This window comes from Neomonachus schauinslandi, chromosome 14 (genome assembly GCF_002201575.2).
Source record: "Neomonachus schauinslandi chromosome 14, ASM220157v2, whole genome shotgun sequence".
Taxonomy (NCBI): Eukaryota; Metazoa; Chordata; class Mammalia; order Carnivora; family Phocidae; genus Neomonachus; species Neomonachus schauinslandi.
Genome location: NC_058416.1, coordinates 25,259,578 through 25,279,710, shown reverse-complemented (window position 1 = coordinate 25,279,710; position 20,133 = coordinate 25,259,578). Strand labels below are relative to the sequence as shown.

Genomic DNA, 20,133 nt, shown 5'->3' with positions numbered 1-20,133 from the left:
GCCCCCCACACACCTGCCCCACACACTCAAACACCTGCGCCTGCAGCCTCTCCGAGGCTGACTCGGGGAGAAGGACTTAGAACAGGCTGGCCTCTTTTATGTGCTTGTGGCTTCTGGCATATTCGTAAGCACACTCCTATCGTCCATTCCCTTAGGTTGCTGATGCGCAGCACTTTTGAAGTGGGAATGGTTCCCCCATGTCCTTGCAGGGGTCAGACACCTGCAGTGTCCTTAGGGCCGTCCTTCAGACTGCTCAGGCTTTTTCTCTGACAGCTGGAGTCAGAGGTGCCCAGCCCAGAGCCAGCAAGCCGTGTCGGAGACTGCACCAACAGGTGCAGACTGCAGCCTTCCCTGCCCAGGTCCCCAGCCAGTATCCTTGTCAAAGTCCCTCGTGGACTCCAAGGCCTCCTGTGATCGGCCACCCTATAGATGCTTTCCCATAGTGCTGCCCCATGAGAAGTACCCTAACTATCCCTAATTTTCCTCTCTTTAAACCCCACTTGTCTCTGGGGCACCTGGGTGGCTCAGTCGGTTAAACATCTGATTCTTGATCTCAGCTCAGGTCTTGATCTCAGGGTCGTGAGTTCAAGCCCTGCATTGGGCTCCACCCTGGGCATGGAGCCTACTTAAAAAAAACAAAAAAAACAAAAAAAACACCTGTCTCAAGTCCTGTTTTTCTTATAAAAGGGAAGTTTCTGATCAGTTGAACTGTGCCAATGTGATTTATAGTTGATTACCTGTGGTTTGACTGGGGAGTTTCTGGAGAAACAGTGCCTTATGCTGAAGGTGTGGTGCTAATGGGGCATGCTGGTGGATGGGGTGCTCTAGGGCAGAGGGGAGCCTTCTGGGATAATTCCACTGAGGCCCATGCTTAGTCTAGGCCTGCAGCCGGCCTCCCCTCCCCGTGGAACAGGAATCAAGCATTTGGATCTCACAGTGAGAGGCAGTAGGGCTCATCGTACGAGGCTGTTCTCCAGATGGGGCTCAGCAAGGGCAAGAGACCTGCCCCAGCTCACAGAGTGCTCTCTGGACTCCCCTTGGGTATGTTGGCCAAGGAAGTGGAGCCTTCCGTGCTGGGCAGAGCTGGTGGCACGGGAAGGGAGACGACTCCAGGTCTTTCTGTTCTTCTCACTAAGTCAGAACGTCACTTGTCACCCGGGTGACGCTTCCTCCGTCTCCGGCAAAGCCAGTGCCACCAGGGGCCGGCAGAGGGGTGGGGAGGTGCCAGACACGATTGGTACCTCCAGCTTCCTGCCCTTTCTTCCCACAGACCTGTGAACGAGCTGGCAGTATTTTTATCTGGGGACACTGATGTGGGAGGCATTTTGTCAGTGTCCTCTGTTAAATGCAGCTGCCTTGTCTGTTGTCCAAGGCACCCCCAAATAAGCAGGGCTGAGTGTGCTAAGCTGGTCACATTTAAAAATACAGCCAAGCTGATGAAAGATAATTTGCTCAGGGTGCTGACATCACAACAGAAGCACAGAGCTGTCAGTTCCAGAAGAACAAAAGCTTTAGTTTTACCCTATTGGGCTTTGAAGGGTCATCGCACATGAGGATTCATGCTTTCTTTAAAATCCTAATTCTGTGTCTGTAATCCACAAGATGGAATATGGCTGCAGTCTGTGGACTGGACCCAGGGGCGGGTTGTGGACGCTAATGCTGGGTGTGCGCTAGTCAGCAGGAGCTCCAGGCTGAGTCCAGCGAGAAAGGGCCACTTGGTGTGCAGGTGTGTGACAGGTGCAGTCCCCAGGAGGTTTCTAAAGATGGTTTTGGGAGTCCCCCCTTATAGACCTTGGTAGAGTCCCTCTTGTTCCCCAGCATCATCCCAGTGCCTCTGAGTCTTGCTGTGGCCTAAAAAGTTGCACTGTGGGGTACAGGAATGGGCAGGGTTTCACTTGAGGCAGTGGCTCCCAGTGGGGGGGGGGGGGGGATTTTGCCCCCAGCATGTATCTGAAAATGTCTGGAGATATTTTTTTGTTTTCACAACTTGGGGTGAGGGTGGGGAGCTTCGACTGGCATTGAGTGGGTAGAGGCCTACAGTGCATGGGACAGAGCCCCACAAAAAGGAGTAATCCAGCCCAAAATGTCTACAATACCAAGATTAGGCAAGCCTGCTCTAGCAAATGGAGCCTCCTCCCACCACCCAGCATGTGGCTTGACAGGAGGCGCCTGGTCAGCAAGACCACGGGTGGGGAAAGTGATGGGTGCCAGCTGGCAAGCCTGGGACACGTGGATCCATTCAGGATGTGTCTGTTGAGCCCTCTACCTCATGCAAGGCCAGGACCAAGCTGGATGTTGAGGGGCTGGTGAGCAAGGTGTGCTTGCTTATCCGTCAAGGCCAACCACCCCGTTTTGTAGAGTACTTTCCATTCTCCTGGTGATTTTATATCCATTACCTCCCTCATTCAGTCTTCACCACCACTCATGGGCCTCATGGGACATGGGACATGGGGCTAATGAGCCCCATTTTGTGGATAACCAAACCGAGGCCCAGGTAGGTGAATAACTTGCCCAAGGTCACATAGCCTCAAAGAGGCAGGGCTTCTGGTGTTTCTGTTTGATCATTTCTTAGGAAAGATAACACACCCTTTTTCAGTTTCAGAGCTCCTTCTTCTCTCTTGGCTCCTGTTGGACCCCATTTTGATGAGGAATCATCCCTTTCTTCCATCCACCTTCATATGAGCAGAAACTTGAATAAGGACAGAATGAGCTTCCCATCTTAGCATCTATCTTTTTCCCCTAAGAAACTTCCCTTTATAACCCAATCTAGAATCATCTCGTATTCATGCCCTCTCTGACTTTTACCAAAGCCACACTCAGATCTAGCAGGGAAGTTACCTACTGGTAGAGCAACCAGAGGATCACCTCCCCCATGCCTTGACAATATCCCCTCCCTGGCGCCATGCTGCCTCAGAGACTTCCATTCATTTGTTCAGGTACTCCACAAATACCTGCCAAGAGCCTACTATGCCCTGGTCACTGGATGTATATTGGGGAATAAAGCAGACAGAGTTCCCCTGCCCTAATGATGTTTGTGGCCCAAACGGGAGAGGCAGTCACTGGGCACATAAACCAGCAAGTGTCTAATTCCAAATTGTGTTATGTGCTATGAAGAAGAGCCAATGATATGGCGGTGGGGCAGTAACCGGAGTAAAGGATCTACTTAAAGAAGGCAGGAGGCCTCTGGGAGGAGAAGACAAGATGGCCAACAGCTGAAGGGTGGGCATGTGAGCCAACTTTTCAAAGGCCCAAGTGTCCCCAGTCCTGGGGAGAAAAGCCTAGCGGGGTAGGGGTGGGGCACCTTGGTATGCGTGGAGACAAGATAGATTTTTCTTCCCCAACTCTTCTAGTGTTTCACAGTTAACACAACCTTCAACAGAAATATCTTGAAGGCCTCTTCTCAAATTAAGTCATCAAGAGTTTCCAAACTGCCATTTTATACCCAGCTCTACTTTCTGCCGGATATGTGAGGGAGGCAGAAAAGAGAAGAAAGACACCAAGAGGCTTTCAGTATAGCCAAGGAAATAAAACATCTCATGAGACTCGTGCTAGCCAGAACGTCAGCTCCCAGTGGAGTGCTCCCCACCCCTGGCCCTCCCCTGGCTCAGTAACCTGGTGTCACTACCCCCCACTGTTCTCCCTCTGCACAGATGCCATTCCCCCCCCCACACCCGATTCTAACTCACACCATACACGGGCGAAGGAGCGGGACGTCAGACAGGCTATCTCATCATAGCGGGCATGGATGTCCTTGGGGCCTAACTTGGGAAGGCCAGGGAAGCAAGAAGAGGAGAAGCATCCATCGAGTATTTGCCCTGGTCAGAGAGTTTTCACTCTCCTTCTGTCTAGCCCTGTCACCTTTTCCCACATGGGGATGTGAGGCCACAAGAAGTCCTGGGGCTTGCCCAGGTCCAAGGGCTGGGTGGAAGTCTGATCACCCAGGCCTCTCTGGCTTTTGAGCCCCTTGTGTGTACTCTTGACACACCAGTGTTTTTGAGACATTTTTAGCAGCAGTGTTATTTTTTCCAAACTTGACTTTGGGCCTATCCTCAACCATGTGAAACAGATCCAGTAGAGGGGCTGGGCCAGGCACTGAGGCTCTCCCCCGACCGCTGGTCATCCACCCCCACAGGTGGCCCAAGCGTCCTTGGAACAGCATAAGGGCCCATCTGGTCTGCAGCCTGGAGCTTGTGGCTCATCGAGAAAGGCCTGGATGCTTCCTTCAGGGACACCCCCACCCCTACTTTGCCAGGTACAGAGCAGACACCAAATGGAATGGCATGTTGCAATCGAGGGGTGGTTCAGACAGAGCCTGATGCAAACAGCTTCCATCCACATCTTTGTGGAAAGGAGCAGGCATGACAATGACTTCCATATCCATACCCCCATGTGGTCTTTATAACCAGGGCAGGAGCCAGGATACGTGGATGCAAATTTTGGCCTTCTGGACCTTGTGTTCCCCTCCCCAGTTCCCTTCCATGAACCCCACCCCAAGTTGTTGCTCAACTGTTGTCCAGTAAACACTTCGGGATACAGCTTGATAAAAGATGTGCGCACCCGCATTCCAGCTTCCCTGAGGGATAATGCCCCATAAATGTTAATGTGATTTTTGAAGACTTCGTCTGTGGCAAAGTTCAAAGTCGAGGGTGGATTTGGGCTTCAGGCTGAGTCATTCTGGAATCCCCATTATAGGCCAAATCTTTTCGTGAGCATTTCAAGGGGTTTTCTCAAATTCTATAAATAGTTTAATAACGCCTGTGTAATCATCTATTTTTATCGCTAGCCTTCCAGGCAGCTTCAAAAGCAATGGGGCTGCTCATTGAAAGTAGGATTTCACATCCTCCGTTCCATCCTGCATCCAGAACGTGGCCCGTGGGCCCAGCCCCGAGCAGTGGGATCCCAGACAGCAGTTCTGGCTGCGGGAGGGGACCCAACTTTCGAGGGAGAACCCAGTCCAGGCCGAAACTCTGCGAGCAGAGTGAAACCCCGGGGTTTCACACGTGTTTGTCACTTCATCACCCTGCTGACCCTGTACCGGTCGCATAGTCTCTTTCCATTTTACAGATAAGGAAACTGAGGCACAGACAACCCTGATAATCTCACGGTGACCTGCCCAAACTAGACTGGTTGCCCTTTTCTTTTCCAGTTGGCCCTCCTTCCCCACAGAGAGCCCTGCATCGTGGGTAAGACCTACCTGGGCCGGGTCAGACCCCCGTGATGACATGCCTCGGAGCCCACGGCCACTCTCTGGGCAGGATCCAAGAGGAATCTGGGCTCTGCAGAGTGACAGCAGGGCCCTCTCATCTGCAGGGAGCTGCAGGGAAAGGCAGGGCAGGGGCAGGTATCCTGTCTACAGGCAAGCCTTTTCCAACAGGACAACTTTGGGGAAGAAGGAGCCCCAGAAGCCAAATCAGAGACCTGGGTCCCAGCCCTACCAGCCTCAGAAGTGTGAGATGCTGTGGGAGGTGGAGCCAGTAACGTTTGTAGGAAGTGCTTTGAAAAGAAAAGTGACATGTAAATGTCCGGTGGTCCTATTACACCAAAGTCAGGCTGGCAACCAAGGGACTTCCCACAGAGTCTACTAAGTGTCTGGTTACTGAGGGCTGCCCTAGGAGACTTCAGTGCTCTCCAGCTCACCTGTACCTGGCAAGTACCTGCGAGTGTCTTCCTGAGGCTAAATGAGTCCTATGACACCGTGGACGGAGGAATTCCTGCTCATCCACCAGTATTCCTGTCTGTCAAACAGTCCAGCCCTGCTCAGGCTGAAAGGAAAACTTCCAACCTCTTCTGAGGGCCTTTCAAGGCCACAGCCACAGCAGGGGCTGGCTCCCCCTTGCCTGATAATGAGGCTTCACGCCTGCATAAGTGTGAGACAGAATTCCCACTGAATCAGCCCAAGTTCTCGGCTTCTCCCCACTGCACTCCAGTGCTTCTGCTCCCACCCCCCTCATACGGATCAGCAGAGCTGAGCCAACCTGACCTGATTTTGCCAAGCCAGAAATATCCTGGGTGCTCACACCCTGGGAGCCTTGGAAAATATCTACAGAATATTCTAGATTCAGCTGCAAGTGGCTGATGGCTGTTCCCAGCCACTGAGTGTTCCTTTCACCTGGAGCCATGTGCCAGAAAGGATGCATTCTCAGCCACAGTGCCGTGAACCATCAGTGACAGAGAATGTCTGCAGGGATTCTTTTTTTTTTTTTTTTAATTAATAATAGTTGAAGGGCTGGGATTTGGGGCATGATTTTCATCTCTGCTGATTAGAGCAGATTCGAGATCATCCAGTAACGTTACTCGATCTTCATTCTTTTGGGTGGGACTCAGAGGGCGGTAGTCACCACCAACGTGCAGAGAATTTGACACGATGCTCAAGAGTGTTTCAGGCATGTGTGAAAGCCACAGCGATGGTCCCAGACCTGGGTCTGTGTTTTCAGGGGGAAGCTGTTTTCTCCACCTGTGGTCTGGGGGTCAGTCACTGCGCTGCACCCGCCCAGCCACAGAATTGGCCACATGGGTCTGGCAAATCAGGGAACCCCATCTCCACGTCCACAGTGATTGGGCTGACGGATGGTCATGTGACAAGCAGGGCCAATCAGAATCTGTCCCTGAGATTTGTGGTTTGGACACTAGGAGAGAGGGAGGTCTGTCTTCCTTTGGTTCAAAAGCCATTATGATAGAGATGGGGAGACGCCGACCACCATCTTTGGCTTTTGCCATCACAAAGGGAGACCCCGGCAGGAGAAAGAGTAGTCAATATGCACAAAACCAAGACAGGCAGAGGCAAGAGTGGGGAGGGCCTGCTCTGGCATCGATGTTTGAGCCCTGGGGACCAGCTATGTCCTTGGAGCCCCACCCCTCCCATAAGCCAGTTCAGGCCATGTGCTAGTTGGAGACGGCTTTGGCATCACGTGGGTGGATGTCTGGTCCGTGCAACCAGGGAAGTCAGGGATGCTCAGGAAAAAGTCCAGCCTGAAGTGGGAAAGGACATGCCCAACAGCAAGGAGCAGTACAGGGCCCAGCAGACATCAGAACTCAAGGCAAGCAATCAGTCGGGGTGGAGGCGGCAGCCCCAGGCTCACACCAGTGTCTGGGGTGCCTTCTCCCCCCCCCCGCCCGATGAGATGGGAATCCGCAGCAGACACTTGCTGGAGCCCCAGTGCCCTTGCAGGTCAGATTCTCGCTGTTCCAGAGTCAAGGTACTGCTCAATCCCCAGGGCTGGGCCTCCGTGCCTAACAAGACTGAGCCAAGATTAGCAGCTGTGGCCACGCTGTGACCGTGATGGCCAGCTGTGGGTGCAGCCTGGTGAGCACACCTCTTGGCTGAGTCTGCACCCACAGCCTGCCAGAAGGATGGGGGGCGGCCAGGTCTGGGCCCAGCTTTGGTGGACAGAATGACTCAGGTTGCAGTGACCAAGAGGTCTCTCTGTCACTTGTTAAACACCTACTGTGCGCCAGATACTCTGCACATGTCACTCCTTGAAGCCAAGAAGGTCTCTCTGACCTAGTCAGAGTGACACCAAGCCCTGGGTGATTGTTCCATGATGCTACCCCGAGTGGGTGTGCAAGGGGCAGGATGTGTGGGCTGCCCAAGGAGGACTGCCAAGAGACAGATGCCTACCAGATAGCCCTCCTCCCTTCTCCTCCTCCCCTGACCCAGGACTGTGCTGGAAGCATGCCCACCCAGCCTCAGCCCACTCTCCTTACCAACTCTGCCCAGCCATGCATCCTGATCCCTGGTTCCCAGCCCCATTCTGTCCTCCTGCCTAGAGCCCAGGGAGCCATTATTCAATCACAGAAGATAGGCCTATTTTCACACTGATCAGTTCTTTTGGTCCTAAGTCACAGAAACCAACTTGAGGTGGCTTGACTTCCCCAAATCCCAATTCATAAGGATTCAGAGATGTCTCGTGGAGCCTGAAGGTCCCAGGATAGGACAGAAAATGGCACGCCCAGGATTCTGTGTCTCGGGCCAGGGGCGATTGATCTAGCAAGTCTCTAGGTTCCCCTCCAGACCAGCTCTAGGCTTGGGAATTCCCCTGCCTCTGCCCCTGGGGGGGCTGTTACTTTAGAGACGTAGTTGGGGGAGGCCTCCCGGAGGGGCTGACACTGAAGCGGAAACCTGAAGGAAGTGAAAGTTTGAGCCGAGCCAAAATAGAGCACCTCCTATTTGAAAATGACTTTCGTCTTTCCAATATAAAGAATTCCATCAAATCCTCCTTTTAAGCCCTCCAACCAATGGCCGTGGAGGAGGACCAAGACCAACTCAACTGCTGCTGGGCTGTCACCAGCTCCTCAATGCCTGTCCCTCCCACATCTCATCCCAGCTTCTCCAGGAAAAAGAAACTTCCTGCCAGAAGTAAATAAAAGTGCACTTTCTCCTCCCCGCTGGGGAGATGGCAGCCCTGGCCACCTCTCTGCCCAGAAACAAACCAGAGTCACTGGGGATATAGAGTGTGGATGGGCAAATTTCCCTGGGTCATTTGTTTTCAAAGAAGGAGAAGGAAATGATGGGGAGGTTGCAGGGATTGGAGGGGCCATCTGTGTGCTTCGGGAAGTGTAAGAATACAGTGTGATCCTTGTCCCTTCAGCCCTCCCTCCGCTGGCTCGCTGGGAGCAGCATCTCCCCGACGCTGTGGCTGGCTGGGGGTGGGGGTGTTTTCCCCCTGTGCCTGCACGCAGCTGTTTTTGGCTTGACCACAGGACTCTATCATGCCAGAGTTCATGTGGTTATCCAGAGCGGGGAAGAATTTCCCAGCATGCCTTGAGAAACCTGAGCCACTGAATGGCTTTCAGGGCTTATTGATGTGGTCGGTTCAGGAAATAGCAGTACGTCAATAAATAGTTTTAGGCAGGAAACAGGGCTTAAATGGTAGCCTTAAAGTTTGGGGAAAGGCACTAGGGGTTGCTGGGAGGGAACCTGCCAGTCAGATGAGAGCTCAGAGCCAAACACCCGACTTGGAAATGGCTGCCACCAATCTGAGGCCCCTTGCTGGTTCTGGATGCAAGAGGCTGACGTTGAAGGCAGAGCTGAGACCCAGGGGATGGCTGGTTTCGGTTGGCAGAAAAGAGCTCCTTGTTCCAGAGGAAAAGCTAGCAGCCTACAACCTATGTGCCCAGAGGAGACACACAGCTGGGTTGTGGTGGCCTCTGAGCTTGCCATGTTCACAGCCCATTTCCTCACACTTGCAGTGAAAGTCAATGCTAGCCTGTAGATCACTCCGGGAGTTCCGCTGTCCTCATCAAAACAATCAAGGAAAAGAGTCACAACCTGCCAATTTCTTCCCAAGTATCTGTTTTTCTGATTATAAAACATGTTCGCAGAAAAATAAAGACATTCAGAAAATAATAAAAAGTAAAAAAATAAAGGTCATCCTTAAATCCATACAAAGTAGACTTTCACTTCTACTGAGAAACAATGACTATCAATACTGTGGATGTTTCTCATCTTTTTCCTTTAAAAAAAAAAATCGTGGGGTGATTTTTGGATGAGATTCTAATTTTAATCCAGTCATTCTAATCTTGGATGAGATGATAGAGGACACACAATTTTGTTTTTGCTTTTCTTACTTAGTATCATAGAGCCATTTTCCCCAGCTGTTACAAACTTCTCATAAATGTATAATTTTTAATGGGTGCAAGGATTATCATTGACCTAATCATTCCCCTATTGTTGGATACTTAGGTTGTTGAATTTTTGTGTGTGTTAAGCTTATTTTTCCTGTTACATTTAACTATTGCCTTATGATAATTATCCCAAAGGGCAATTACTAGATGAAACAATAAGAACACTTTGAAGGCTTATTTTAAGATTTTTTTAGGAAAGTATAACCAATGCGCACTGTGCATATATGAGAATATCTGTTTCACTGCATCCTCCACAGTATTGACAATTACTGGTTTTTAATTTATTAATATAATAAGTAGAAAAAAATAGTGTTTTCATTCATTTGATTGCTACTGAGATTTAATTAATTTGTTTTCATTTATTTACCAGCAATTTATGTTTTGATATAAGAATTGTCTTTTAATGGTCTTTCTCCATCTGTCCGTGAGGGATTTAGTACTTTTATTACAAATTTGATCAAGCTATTTATAGGTTAAGACTATTACCCTTCGTCACATTTATTGCAGACATTTTTCCCAGAATGTTAATTGCCTCCTAAGTGTGTTTGCAGTATTTTGATTCCTTTGTTGTGTTGATGTAGAAAGCCCCCCTCCATCCAGAAGTTTGATTCTCTATCAAATTCTTACGGTTTGTCTTCTTTTTTTCTTTAACATTTACCTCTTTATTCCATCTGGTATTCATTTTAGGGCTCAGTGTGAAGGGAGACTCTGAATTATTACCCCCCCCCCCATACTTAGCTGTACCTGCTGGGTTGCTTGAGTGAATAATGCTCTCTTTGCCACTGATTTGTGGTCCTCCGGGGACCATGTGATAAATCCTTATGGATGCTGAACGTGTTTCTAGGCTGTGTGATCTAGCTGTCCACTCTTATGTCAGTTCCACACCCTTTTCATTAGTAAAGCTTTAGGATAGGTGAAAAATAATATGACTCTTTACAATTTTGATTTTAGCTATTTCCCCCATTACTCTTTTTTTTTTTTTGGAGATGGGGGAAGGGGCAGTGGGAGAGGGAGAGAGAATCTTAAGCAGGCTCTACATTCAGCACAGAGCCCAATGTGGGACTCAATCTCACAACCCTGAGATCTTGACCTGAGCAGAAATCAAGAGTCCGAGACACTTGATGGACTGCTACCCAGGCACCCCTCCCCCACTGCCTTACTCTTTCAAATTACTTTTAGGATTATTTTTTTCTTTTCTTTTTTTTTTTTTTAAAGATTTTATTTATTTATTTGAGACAGAGAGAATGAGAGACAGCATGAGAGGGAGGAGGATCAGAGGGAGAAGCAGACTCCCTGCCGAGCAGGGAGCCCGATGCGGGACTCGATCCCGGGACTCCAGGATCATGACCTGAGCCGAAGGCAGTCGCTTAACCAACTGAGCCACCCAGGCGCCCAGGATTATTTTTTTCAAGCTTCCATTCCCCCTTTCCCTCCAAAAAGTTCCTTTTGGAATATGGAGTACAAACAGGGATTACACCTGTGAATTATTTCAAGGAGAATCACCATCTTTATAATGCTGTCTACCCATTAAGGAATATTGTGTGTTTCTTCATTTGTTGAAGACTTTGTCCGAAATCTCGTAGTTTGGTTTTGCAATTTTCTTCATAGAAATTTAGCACATTCCTAAATAATGTTAGGTAAGTATTTTAATTGCTTTAATAAATGAGCTTTGGTGCACTAAAATATCTCATTGGTTAATCCTATCATTTAAAAAGCTGTTGATTTTTGTATATTAATTTTGCATCTAAATACTCTTACTAATTAGTTAGTGGCTAAACTCTCATATTAATTCTAATCTTTATTAGAGAGTTCTCTTGGGTTTTTCATTTGTATAATCATATCAAATCATTTTATCTCCTTCCTTCCAAGGGTCATGGATGTTGCTATAATTTTTTAATCAGGCCTATTGATGTGTAATATATTGTGTTTATAGATTTCCTAATACTAAATCATCCTTGCCTTTCTGGGATAAAATCTACTTGGTTATAATGGATCCATTTGCTAGCATTTCATTTAGGACTTTCACATCTACTCGCATTAGAGAGATAAGCCCATAGGCTTCCTTATTTGTAATTTCCTATCAGGGAAAAGTTTATCTTTTTTCTGTTCTAGATCAGTCTACATAGCAGAGCAGCTATATAATTTTTTGAAAATTTGAATCAACTTACCTATAAAAATCATAAATTTAGAGACCTCCTAATTCAGAACTTTTCATTTATTTTATGATTTTTAGTCTTTTCTGGCCTTTTATTGATTTTTTTTAGGAAAGTTTGATATTTATTTTTTTAAAACATCTCCTATTTTATCATTTTTTTCCCAAAATCATCAGCATAGAGTTGTAAATAGCTTTTATTGCATTTTTATCTACTATATATGTTTTTTAAGTATTTTGATTATATTTCTAATTTGATTTCTGTTACTTCTTTCTTGATTTTACAAAATTTCCTTTCTCTGTTTTCTAATTAATTAGTTTCTAGCTTTATCTGTATTATGTCCTTTCATATATTTCCTTAGTTACTGGTGGCTTTCTAATTTTTGAGTCAGATATATAGATTAACAGTAGTCAGTAGAAATATGGGATCCAAATATGTATTTTTTTTAAGATTGATTGATTTATTTGAGAGAGAGAGGAGCATGAGCTGGGGGTGGGGGGAGGAGCAGAGGGAGAGGGAGAGAATCTCAAGCAGACTCCCCAGTGAGCTTGGAGCCCAGCACAGGGCCCAATCCCAGTACACTGAGATCATGACCTGAGCCAAAACCAAGAGTCAGAGGCTTAACAAACTGAGCCACCCAGGCGCCCCTGCATATGTAATTTCAAATTTAGTAACTTATATTATTTCACCCAGTATATCCAAAATTTCAGCATGTAATCGGTATTTTTAAAATAGGAGACATTTTACATTCTTTCGTACTAAGCTTTCAAAAACTCCTGTCTCTTTTACGCTTACAGAACATCTCAGTTTGTATAAGCACATTTCAAGCACTCAGTAGTCACATGTTGCTAGTGGCTACCAAGTTGGACAGCATAGGTTTAGATGATGTATTGGCTTCCTCTTTTTAATAGCCAAAATAGTTAAGACTATAAATTTACCTTTCATTATAGCTTTGACCACATCCCACAAGTTTTTGTAACTCTTTTTTTATTTTAAGATTTTATTTATTTATTTATTTGACAGAGACACAGCGAGAGAGGGAACACAAGCAGGGGGAGTGGGAGAGGGAGAAGCAGGAGCAGGGAGCCCGATGCGGGGCTCGATCCCAGGACCCGGAGATCATGACCTGGGCCGAAGGCAGACGCTTAACGACTGAGCCACCCAGGCGCCCCTGTAACTCTTTATTTCCTAATCTGTTAACATGTATTTGATTATGTCTTTATTCCATCTTTCTTTGGGAGACTTTGTTTTTCCTTTTAGAGGGGAGGGGGCAGAGGGAGAGAGAGAATCTTAAGCAGGCTCCACACCCAGCACAGAGGCCAACACAGGGCTCGATCCCATGACCATGAGATCATGACCTGAGCTGAAATCAAGAGTCGGATGCTTAACCAACTGAGCCACCCAGGTGCCCCCTTTGGGAGACCATTTTTAAACATCCACGTAATGGGCTGTTTTTTAATTGTTCTTAATTCTTGGCCCAAGTACGTAACCTGTAGAATTTCTGTGCTTTGAAATTTAGAGTGAATCACAGCTTACATGAGGCTGGTTTCAATTTAGTCTTATTAATTACATTATCTAAATCAGCTAAGTGGTTACATTTTGTTAATCAGCCATGGAATGCTAGCAGCTTCATTTCCAGATGCTATTCTTCCTATTTTTTTCTTATGTTTCAATAGCTTTTGTTTTATGTATTTCGAGTCTATGCTATGCAGTGTATAATCTTTTTTGTTATCTATTATGAATGTAATTTTATTTATATGTAACCTTTTTTAGTTTATTTAATGATCGTCATCTTGAAAACTACTTTGATCTTACTAGCGCTTTAATTTTATTTTTATTTGCCCACAATTATTTTTACCCATCCATTTATTTTATATATCCTGTTTTCAGTTCTGCTAATGGTTACTAGTGTTTACTTTTAATACTTTTAAAGGCATACTTTAACTTCTATTTCTATGATTACCATACTTAAGAAAGAAGCAATAACTGCTGAATCCTTAAGGTCTAAATTATGAAATGTGTATGCTTTACCATCTTCTGTTCGTCTTCCACCAGTATGTATCAGTCTTCAGTAAGTTAATCTTAGAGTATTAAATCACTACTGCTATGAAATTCTTATTCAAATTACATTTAAAGATTAAATAACTTCTCTTTCAAGGGCTATTTTCAGCTTTTGATTCTGACTCACAACCAAAGTTATAATTACTTATTTTGTTAACTCCGTAAGTCTACCTGGTTTCAGTTTTCACTTCTGGTCCTTCTATACCATGATTTCCTCAAACTGAGTCTAAATTTTGTTGGCTGGGCATGCATTTAAGAGAGTTTTTAAATGTTTAAATTATTTTTAATTGTGGCAAAAGAAAATGCCACCTAAGTAAAATTTACCATTTCAACTGGTTATATGTGTGTAGTTCAGTCAAGTCAAGTGTAGTCACGTTGTTCTACACCCAATCCCCAAAACTTTTTCCTCTTACAAAACTGCGACTCTAACCCGTTAAACAATCCTCCAGTCCCCTCTCTCCCCAACCACCAGCAACCATCATTCTACTTTCCGGTTCTGTGATCTTGACTTCTGTAGATACTTGTATAAGTGGAATCATACAGTATGTGTCATTCTGTGACTAGCGTGTTTCAATTAGCATAATGTCCTCGTGGTTCACCTGTATTGTAGCATATGTCAGAATTTCCTTCCTTTTTAAGACTGAATAATATTCCGTGGTATACACGTGTCACATTTTGTTCATCCGTTCATCCGCTGATGGACATTTAGGTTGCTACCACCTCTGGGCTGTTATGAACAGTGTTGCTATAAACATGGGTGTACAAATATCTCCTCAACACCCTGCTTTTAGTTCTTTCGAGTATATACCCAGAAGTGGAATTGTTGGATCATAGGGTATTTCCATTTTTAATTTTTTGAAGAATCGCCATACTGTTTTCCATGGCGGCTGCACCAGTTTGACTTTTTTTTTTTTAAAGATTTTATTTATTTATTTGAGAGAGAGAGAATGAGAGACAGAGAGCAGGAGAGGGAGGAGGGTCAGAGGGAGAAGCAGACTCCCTGCTGAGCAGGGAGCCCGATGCGGGACTCGATCCCGGGACTCCAGGATCATGACCTGAGCTGAAGGCAGTAGCTTAACCAACTGAGCCACCCAGGCGCCCCAGTTTGACCTTTTTTTAAGATAAGCACGTAGATAGGACTTTTAAAAACCTTTGCTTATTATGTAAGATGCGTTTCTCCTTTCACTCACAGCTGTGTATGTTCTTTCCCCCTCAAGCAAGGGAAGATGTTGTCTCAATGTCTGAATTTTAACATCAAATACAGAAATATAAGGCCAACCATATTTTTGTTCCTTTGTAAGAAACCTAGGGGTTCCCCTCCCCCCCCCACCTTCAAAGCTGTTTTTAGAATTTTTCTTTTTCTTGAAATTAAAAAAGAGTGTTCTCCTGCTAAGTATCCATGGTGGGGCTCTGGGACGCTGGGAGCCCTTTCTGCCTGCAGAGTCCATTCTTCTTTGGCTTTTGGTTTTCAACTCAAAGTGTTTCCCTCTGGTGTCTTTATTCCATGTATTCTGGGATCCTTTTTGAAAGCCTCTATAATTCACAGGTCAGACACCCGTCCACTCAGTCTTCACCGCTTTCTTTTCTTTTTCATCTATTTATCCTTGTCTTCAACTTCCTAGCTGTCTTATGTGCGACTTTTTCTGCAGCGCACATTCTGTCCTTCACTGCCTTCAGCTCACGCTCTCATGTTGCTGTGGTACCTCTCGTTCCCATCCGTTCTTCCCGAAGGCCAGCTCCCATCTTACACTTCATCTCAGTGTTATTCTTATGGAACTAAAAGCCCACACGTTTTACACTGGAATCTTGAATTTTATTTATTCTTGGTATATTGTTACCATTTTCAAAGCTATGCATTTCCATTAGGTCTTCGGGGTAGCAGCCCCCTACTCTGCAGTGCAGGATTTTCCCTTAGACAGCATACTGCCTTTCTCTTCCCTTACCCTTGAATGACGAAGGCTCAGTTTGGTTTGGGGGTTAACGATATGGATCGTCCTTGGAATTCTCAATGTCTGCTGCGGCAACAGTAGAGTCCCCCTCTCCGTGGGTGGCTTCGTGTGCACATCCCAAGTTTGATTTCCAACATTTAGCAGGTGTTCGGTTTTCTAGTGCATGTTGCTAGCCCCAAACAGAATCCTCTCTCAATGCCACTGATTATCAGGAGGAAATGGAGTCAAGCTGTAGTTCTTTGATCAGATTTGATCATTTTTTTAAAACTCCAGTTTCTGGTGTGCACTGCCCCAAGACTTTCCCTGCCCGAGAGGGCTTTGCCTGAGAGCACCACACCTCTGAGGACACAGGGTACCTTTGGCCCCTGAATCTGCAGGGACCAGGACAAGAGCAGTGCTGCTAGGAGCTGCCTGGGTGCACAGGACAGGGTTTATAAGTAATCCCAGACTGCCTACCAGCCAGGGGCAGACAGGGAGAGGCCGAAGGTCAGGCTACCTACCCATCTACCCCTAACCTTTGATCTTCTGGGTAGGAGGCCAAGCTGCTCTGGGCAACTAGAGCTTCTTGGTGACAGCACTTGAGTTTGTGGTGTTACCTCCCGAGTCTGGTGAGGAGGCTGTTGGTGAACTGTTATCTTCCTTCTCGGTGTTGTTGTGGGGCTTTCTTCTTCTTCGTCTGCCTGCTCGGGTATTTCTCTGTGAGATGGGAAAAGGACAAATTGGGCCCTGATGGACGGGCCCCATTTTAACTCCCAAGTCAGCACCTTATAAAAGCCTGGAGCTGTGGTTCTCGGCCATGGCCACACACTGGAATCACCTGAGGGCTTTCACAGATGACCAGTGTCCAGGCCCCACTGTGGCCAGCTACACAAGCCTCTGTGTGGCAAAGTCCAAGCACCTGTAGCTTCGAAGCTCCTCCGGGTGCAACCAGGACCAAAAACATTTAGCCCAGATTTGAGAACAATGGTAGTGCTTGGGTTCTCATTCAGATTCTAGTCCTGCGTGACCTTGGTCAAGTCTTTTAACTGCTTTGTGCCTCAGTTTCTCCCATTCTAAAATGAGAATGCTAATGCCTGCCTCTGTTCTGACCACATAAGGATACAGTGGGGTAAACACAGGCTAATGAGGGTGGAACTACCTAAAGATTTATGACTTCAAGGCCAGCAGTCCAGGGCCCTTTGTAGGCCTTAGGGTGGGGGGCAAAGTCATTCATTCATTCACAGGTACCTAGAACAACACAGGTCAGCCCCTGTGGGCTCCCTGCTCCAGGCTCTATACTAGGAAGGAGACCCCGCTCCTTTTGGGGTCCCTGGCTAAACCCAGGGGACTCTTCCAGGGATACCGCCCTGTCTCAGACTCCAGGGCGGGAGAGCTCCATGAACTGGCAAACCACAGCTGTACACAGGTAGACATTTCAGTGGGAAGTGAGTGGGGAGGCAGGAGACCCAAGAGTCGGCATGGGGCCCATGAGATCTGTGAGCTTGAATGGACTTCCGGGGGCAGTATGAACAAATGACTTAGTGGAAAATTCAGACACAAAGTGAGTAAGAGCTTGGGCTCTGACGTACTACCTTTCCAGTTTCAAAACACCATGAGAAAAGAAGTGGGGAAAAAGCTTGGTGTCCAGAGTAGGCAGATCCAGGTTCAAATCCCAGCTCTGCCATTTCCACGTAGCCATGGCCAAGTTGGGTAACTTCCTAACCTCAGATTCATCATCTCTAAAATGGGGCAATAATAGGACCGGCCTAGTGGGATCATTGTGATGATTACATGAGACATTACATTCAGGTCCTTGGCTCGGCGTCTGGTGCACAGGTAGTGGACTGCTACACGCACACACACTTTAAGCTGGAGAAATTCTGAAACATATAAGCCATGACCCAGGCTCATCAGAAGCAGGAACTGGAGGGACATCTCTTGGAGATCTTCTCATCCAGCCGCAAATTGGCCAGCCGAGGAGGCTGAGGTCCCATATGCCCTTTTAGGTTTCTAGATAGCACTTCCATCATACACAAGGGACAGACATTAGCCAAGTCTTCCGTGAGGACCTTCCTTCTCTGGAGATTCTGAGATTTGGGCATCCAGGAGAATGCTCAGCCCAAAATCCACGATGGGGAGGGGTACTGGATGGTGGGGACGGCATGCGGCACGTGCTACAGCCTCTTCCCTCCCATGTCCTATTCCTCTTGGTGGCACAGTCCCCCACATCCAGAATCTTGGTATCATATTTGACTCTTCCTTTTCCATCAACCCTGAAATCCATCACTTGGCAACTCTTTATCTTGACAGTGTCTTTTATAACAATCCTGTATCAGGCAGCTAGTACTGCTCAGCAGACAACCACAGAAATCCTCGTGGCACACAGTGTTGTGTTGTAGTTAGATTATATGTGTGCAGGTTGGCTGGGGGCCACCTGATCTAGTCTAGACTTGGGTGGAGCCCTGCTTCACATTCTCTCGTCTTCCCTTTGGGACCATCAGACCACAATGACAATGGGAGAAGCATGGGAGAGTAAGCATAACTATGCAAGGCCTCTTAAGGCCTCGGATCAGAATTGGCACCCTGTCACTTCTGCCTCATTCTGTTGGCCAAAGCAAGTCATATGGCCAAACCTGAAGACAAGAGGTAGGGGAAATATATTTCTGAATATAATCTAACCTACCACAGATTCTTATCTCTCGAATGCCAGAGAGTGTAGTTTCATTCAGCCTGCACTTTGGCGGCGGCCTCCTGCTTGGTCTCCGCATCCATGCCATAGTACCCTTGTCAGGAGCAGAGATATGACCATGGCCTTTCATGACCCACCCAAAACCTTCTCTGCCAGCCATCACACAGAATGAAGCTCCTTGGCTGGGTGCAATTATCCATACTCTAGCCCCACCCTCTTTCTCGGCCCTGCCTCCTGTTTTTTTCTTCTCTATGCCACCCGTGCAGGACCCAGACTGCATTCTACCTCCCTATTTCCCAGACATCCATATTACCCTCCCCACATCATTGTTCTCTCCGCCTGAAATGCCCCACATTCCTGAGTCAGAATCCTAGCTCTTTCGTGGCCTTGATTTCCCATTCAAAGTGACAACTTCTGCCTCTGAGCTCCCCAAATCCTTTCACCTGGAACCCCACAGTGGCTTTGATACCTTCTCTCTTGTATCACGGTTACAAGTGAACATGTCATTTCCTAGTCCTTAATACAGCACCTGGCACACAATGGGGCAATACTGTTTTTAGGGAGGATGAATGAGTGTGTCTAAACCCCTTGCAGGCAGGGGCCGTAGCTGTCTCCAGCCCAGTGCTGGAGCCACAATGGGCCTCAGTCACTAATTGCTGACGTGCAGGACAATTCTCTGGTTACCCTCCCTCATGTGGAGGGCATGCTTTGGGGATTAGCAAAGGGAGGTGGTTTAGGCACACGGAGTTGGACGGGGGAGGTGATAACTCTGGGAAAGGTGTCATCTGCCCTTCATCTCACTCCCCCACCTCAGCATTGGGGTCAGTGAGGCAAGGCTGAGGGGCCCCCAATCTGGGAACTGAAGAAGAGGTGCTGTGGCCAAAAGTCAAGGTGGCCCTGCTACCCACACGTGAGTCCCCCACATTCACACTCCAGCCAAGGGTCACCCATCCCTCCTTAGTGAAAGCATGGGGTTTACCAGTTGTCTAGAGCCGGCCCTTAGACAGCAGGCACCACAGCCAGGCAGACTGACCCTGGTGAGGCTGACTCGGTCTCTCGTGCCTCCACAGAAGGACTTCACCGTGCGGGAAGAGCTTCAGCAGCAGGATGTGGAACGCTGGCTTGGCTTCATCACCTTCCTGTGTGAGGTGTTCGGGACCATGCGTAGCAGCACTGGCGAGCCCTTCCGCGTGCTCGTCTGCCCCATCTACACCTGCCTCAGGGAGGTAAGAGACCCGCGTGGCCGGGCCCACTGCCCTGGCGGGGAAGGCCACCCTGGAATGTCTGTGAGCAAAACTCAAACACGCCAGGAAAGGGCTTGTACCACCTAGAATGATCGATCCTTTGGTAAACAGAAACGTCACTCTCTGTGCTTCTGTTTACCAAAGCAGGGTTTTAATTCATTGGGTTTATATAGAGGGAAAAAGCCCTCCAAAGGAAATTATTACTAACTCAGACTTCAGTCATTCATAATCTAGAACACTGCCTGCAGAGAGGAGGCCTCCAGTAAATATTAATTGAATGAATGGATCTTTGGTCTAGATTGGTTTACCATTGAATTATATATTTAAAAAAAATACTTGCTTCTAAATTTCATCTGAAGAAGAAATAAATGAGAATAACTGAGAGCTTTTGAGAAGCAAGAGGTCAGTGACGCACTTGCCCTACCAGGTATATA

General features: G+C 47.3%; 1 protein-coding gene across 1 annotated transcript in view; it reads left to right on the top strand.

The window, feature by feature from the left end:
* The window catches only part of CTIF (cap binding complex dependent translation initiation factor), a 214,991-nt gene that overhangs the window by 155,255 nt on the left and 39,603 nt on the right, over positions 1-20,133 (top strand). The window contains exon 9 of the mRNA XM_021686347.2: positions 19,526-19,681. Coding sequence (XP_021542022.1) covers positions 19,526-19,681 — 156 coding nt within the window. The remainder of the gene's footprint in view (positions 1-19,525; positions 19,682-20,133) is intronic.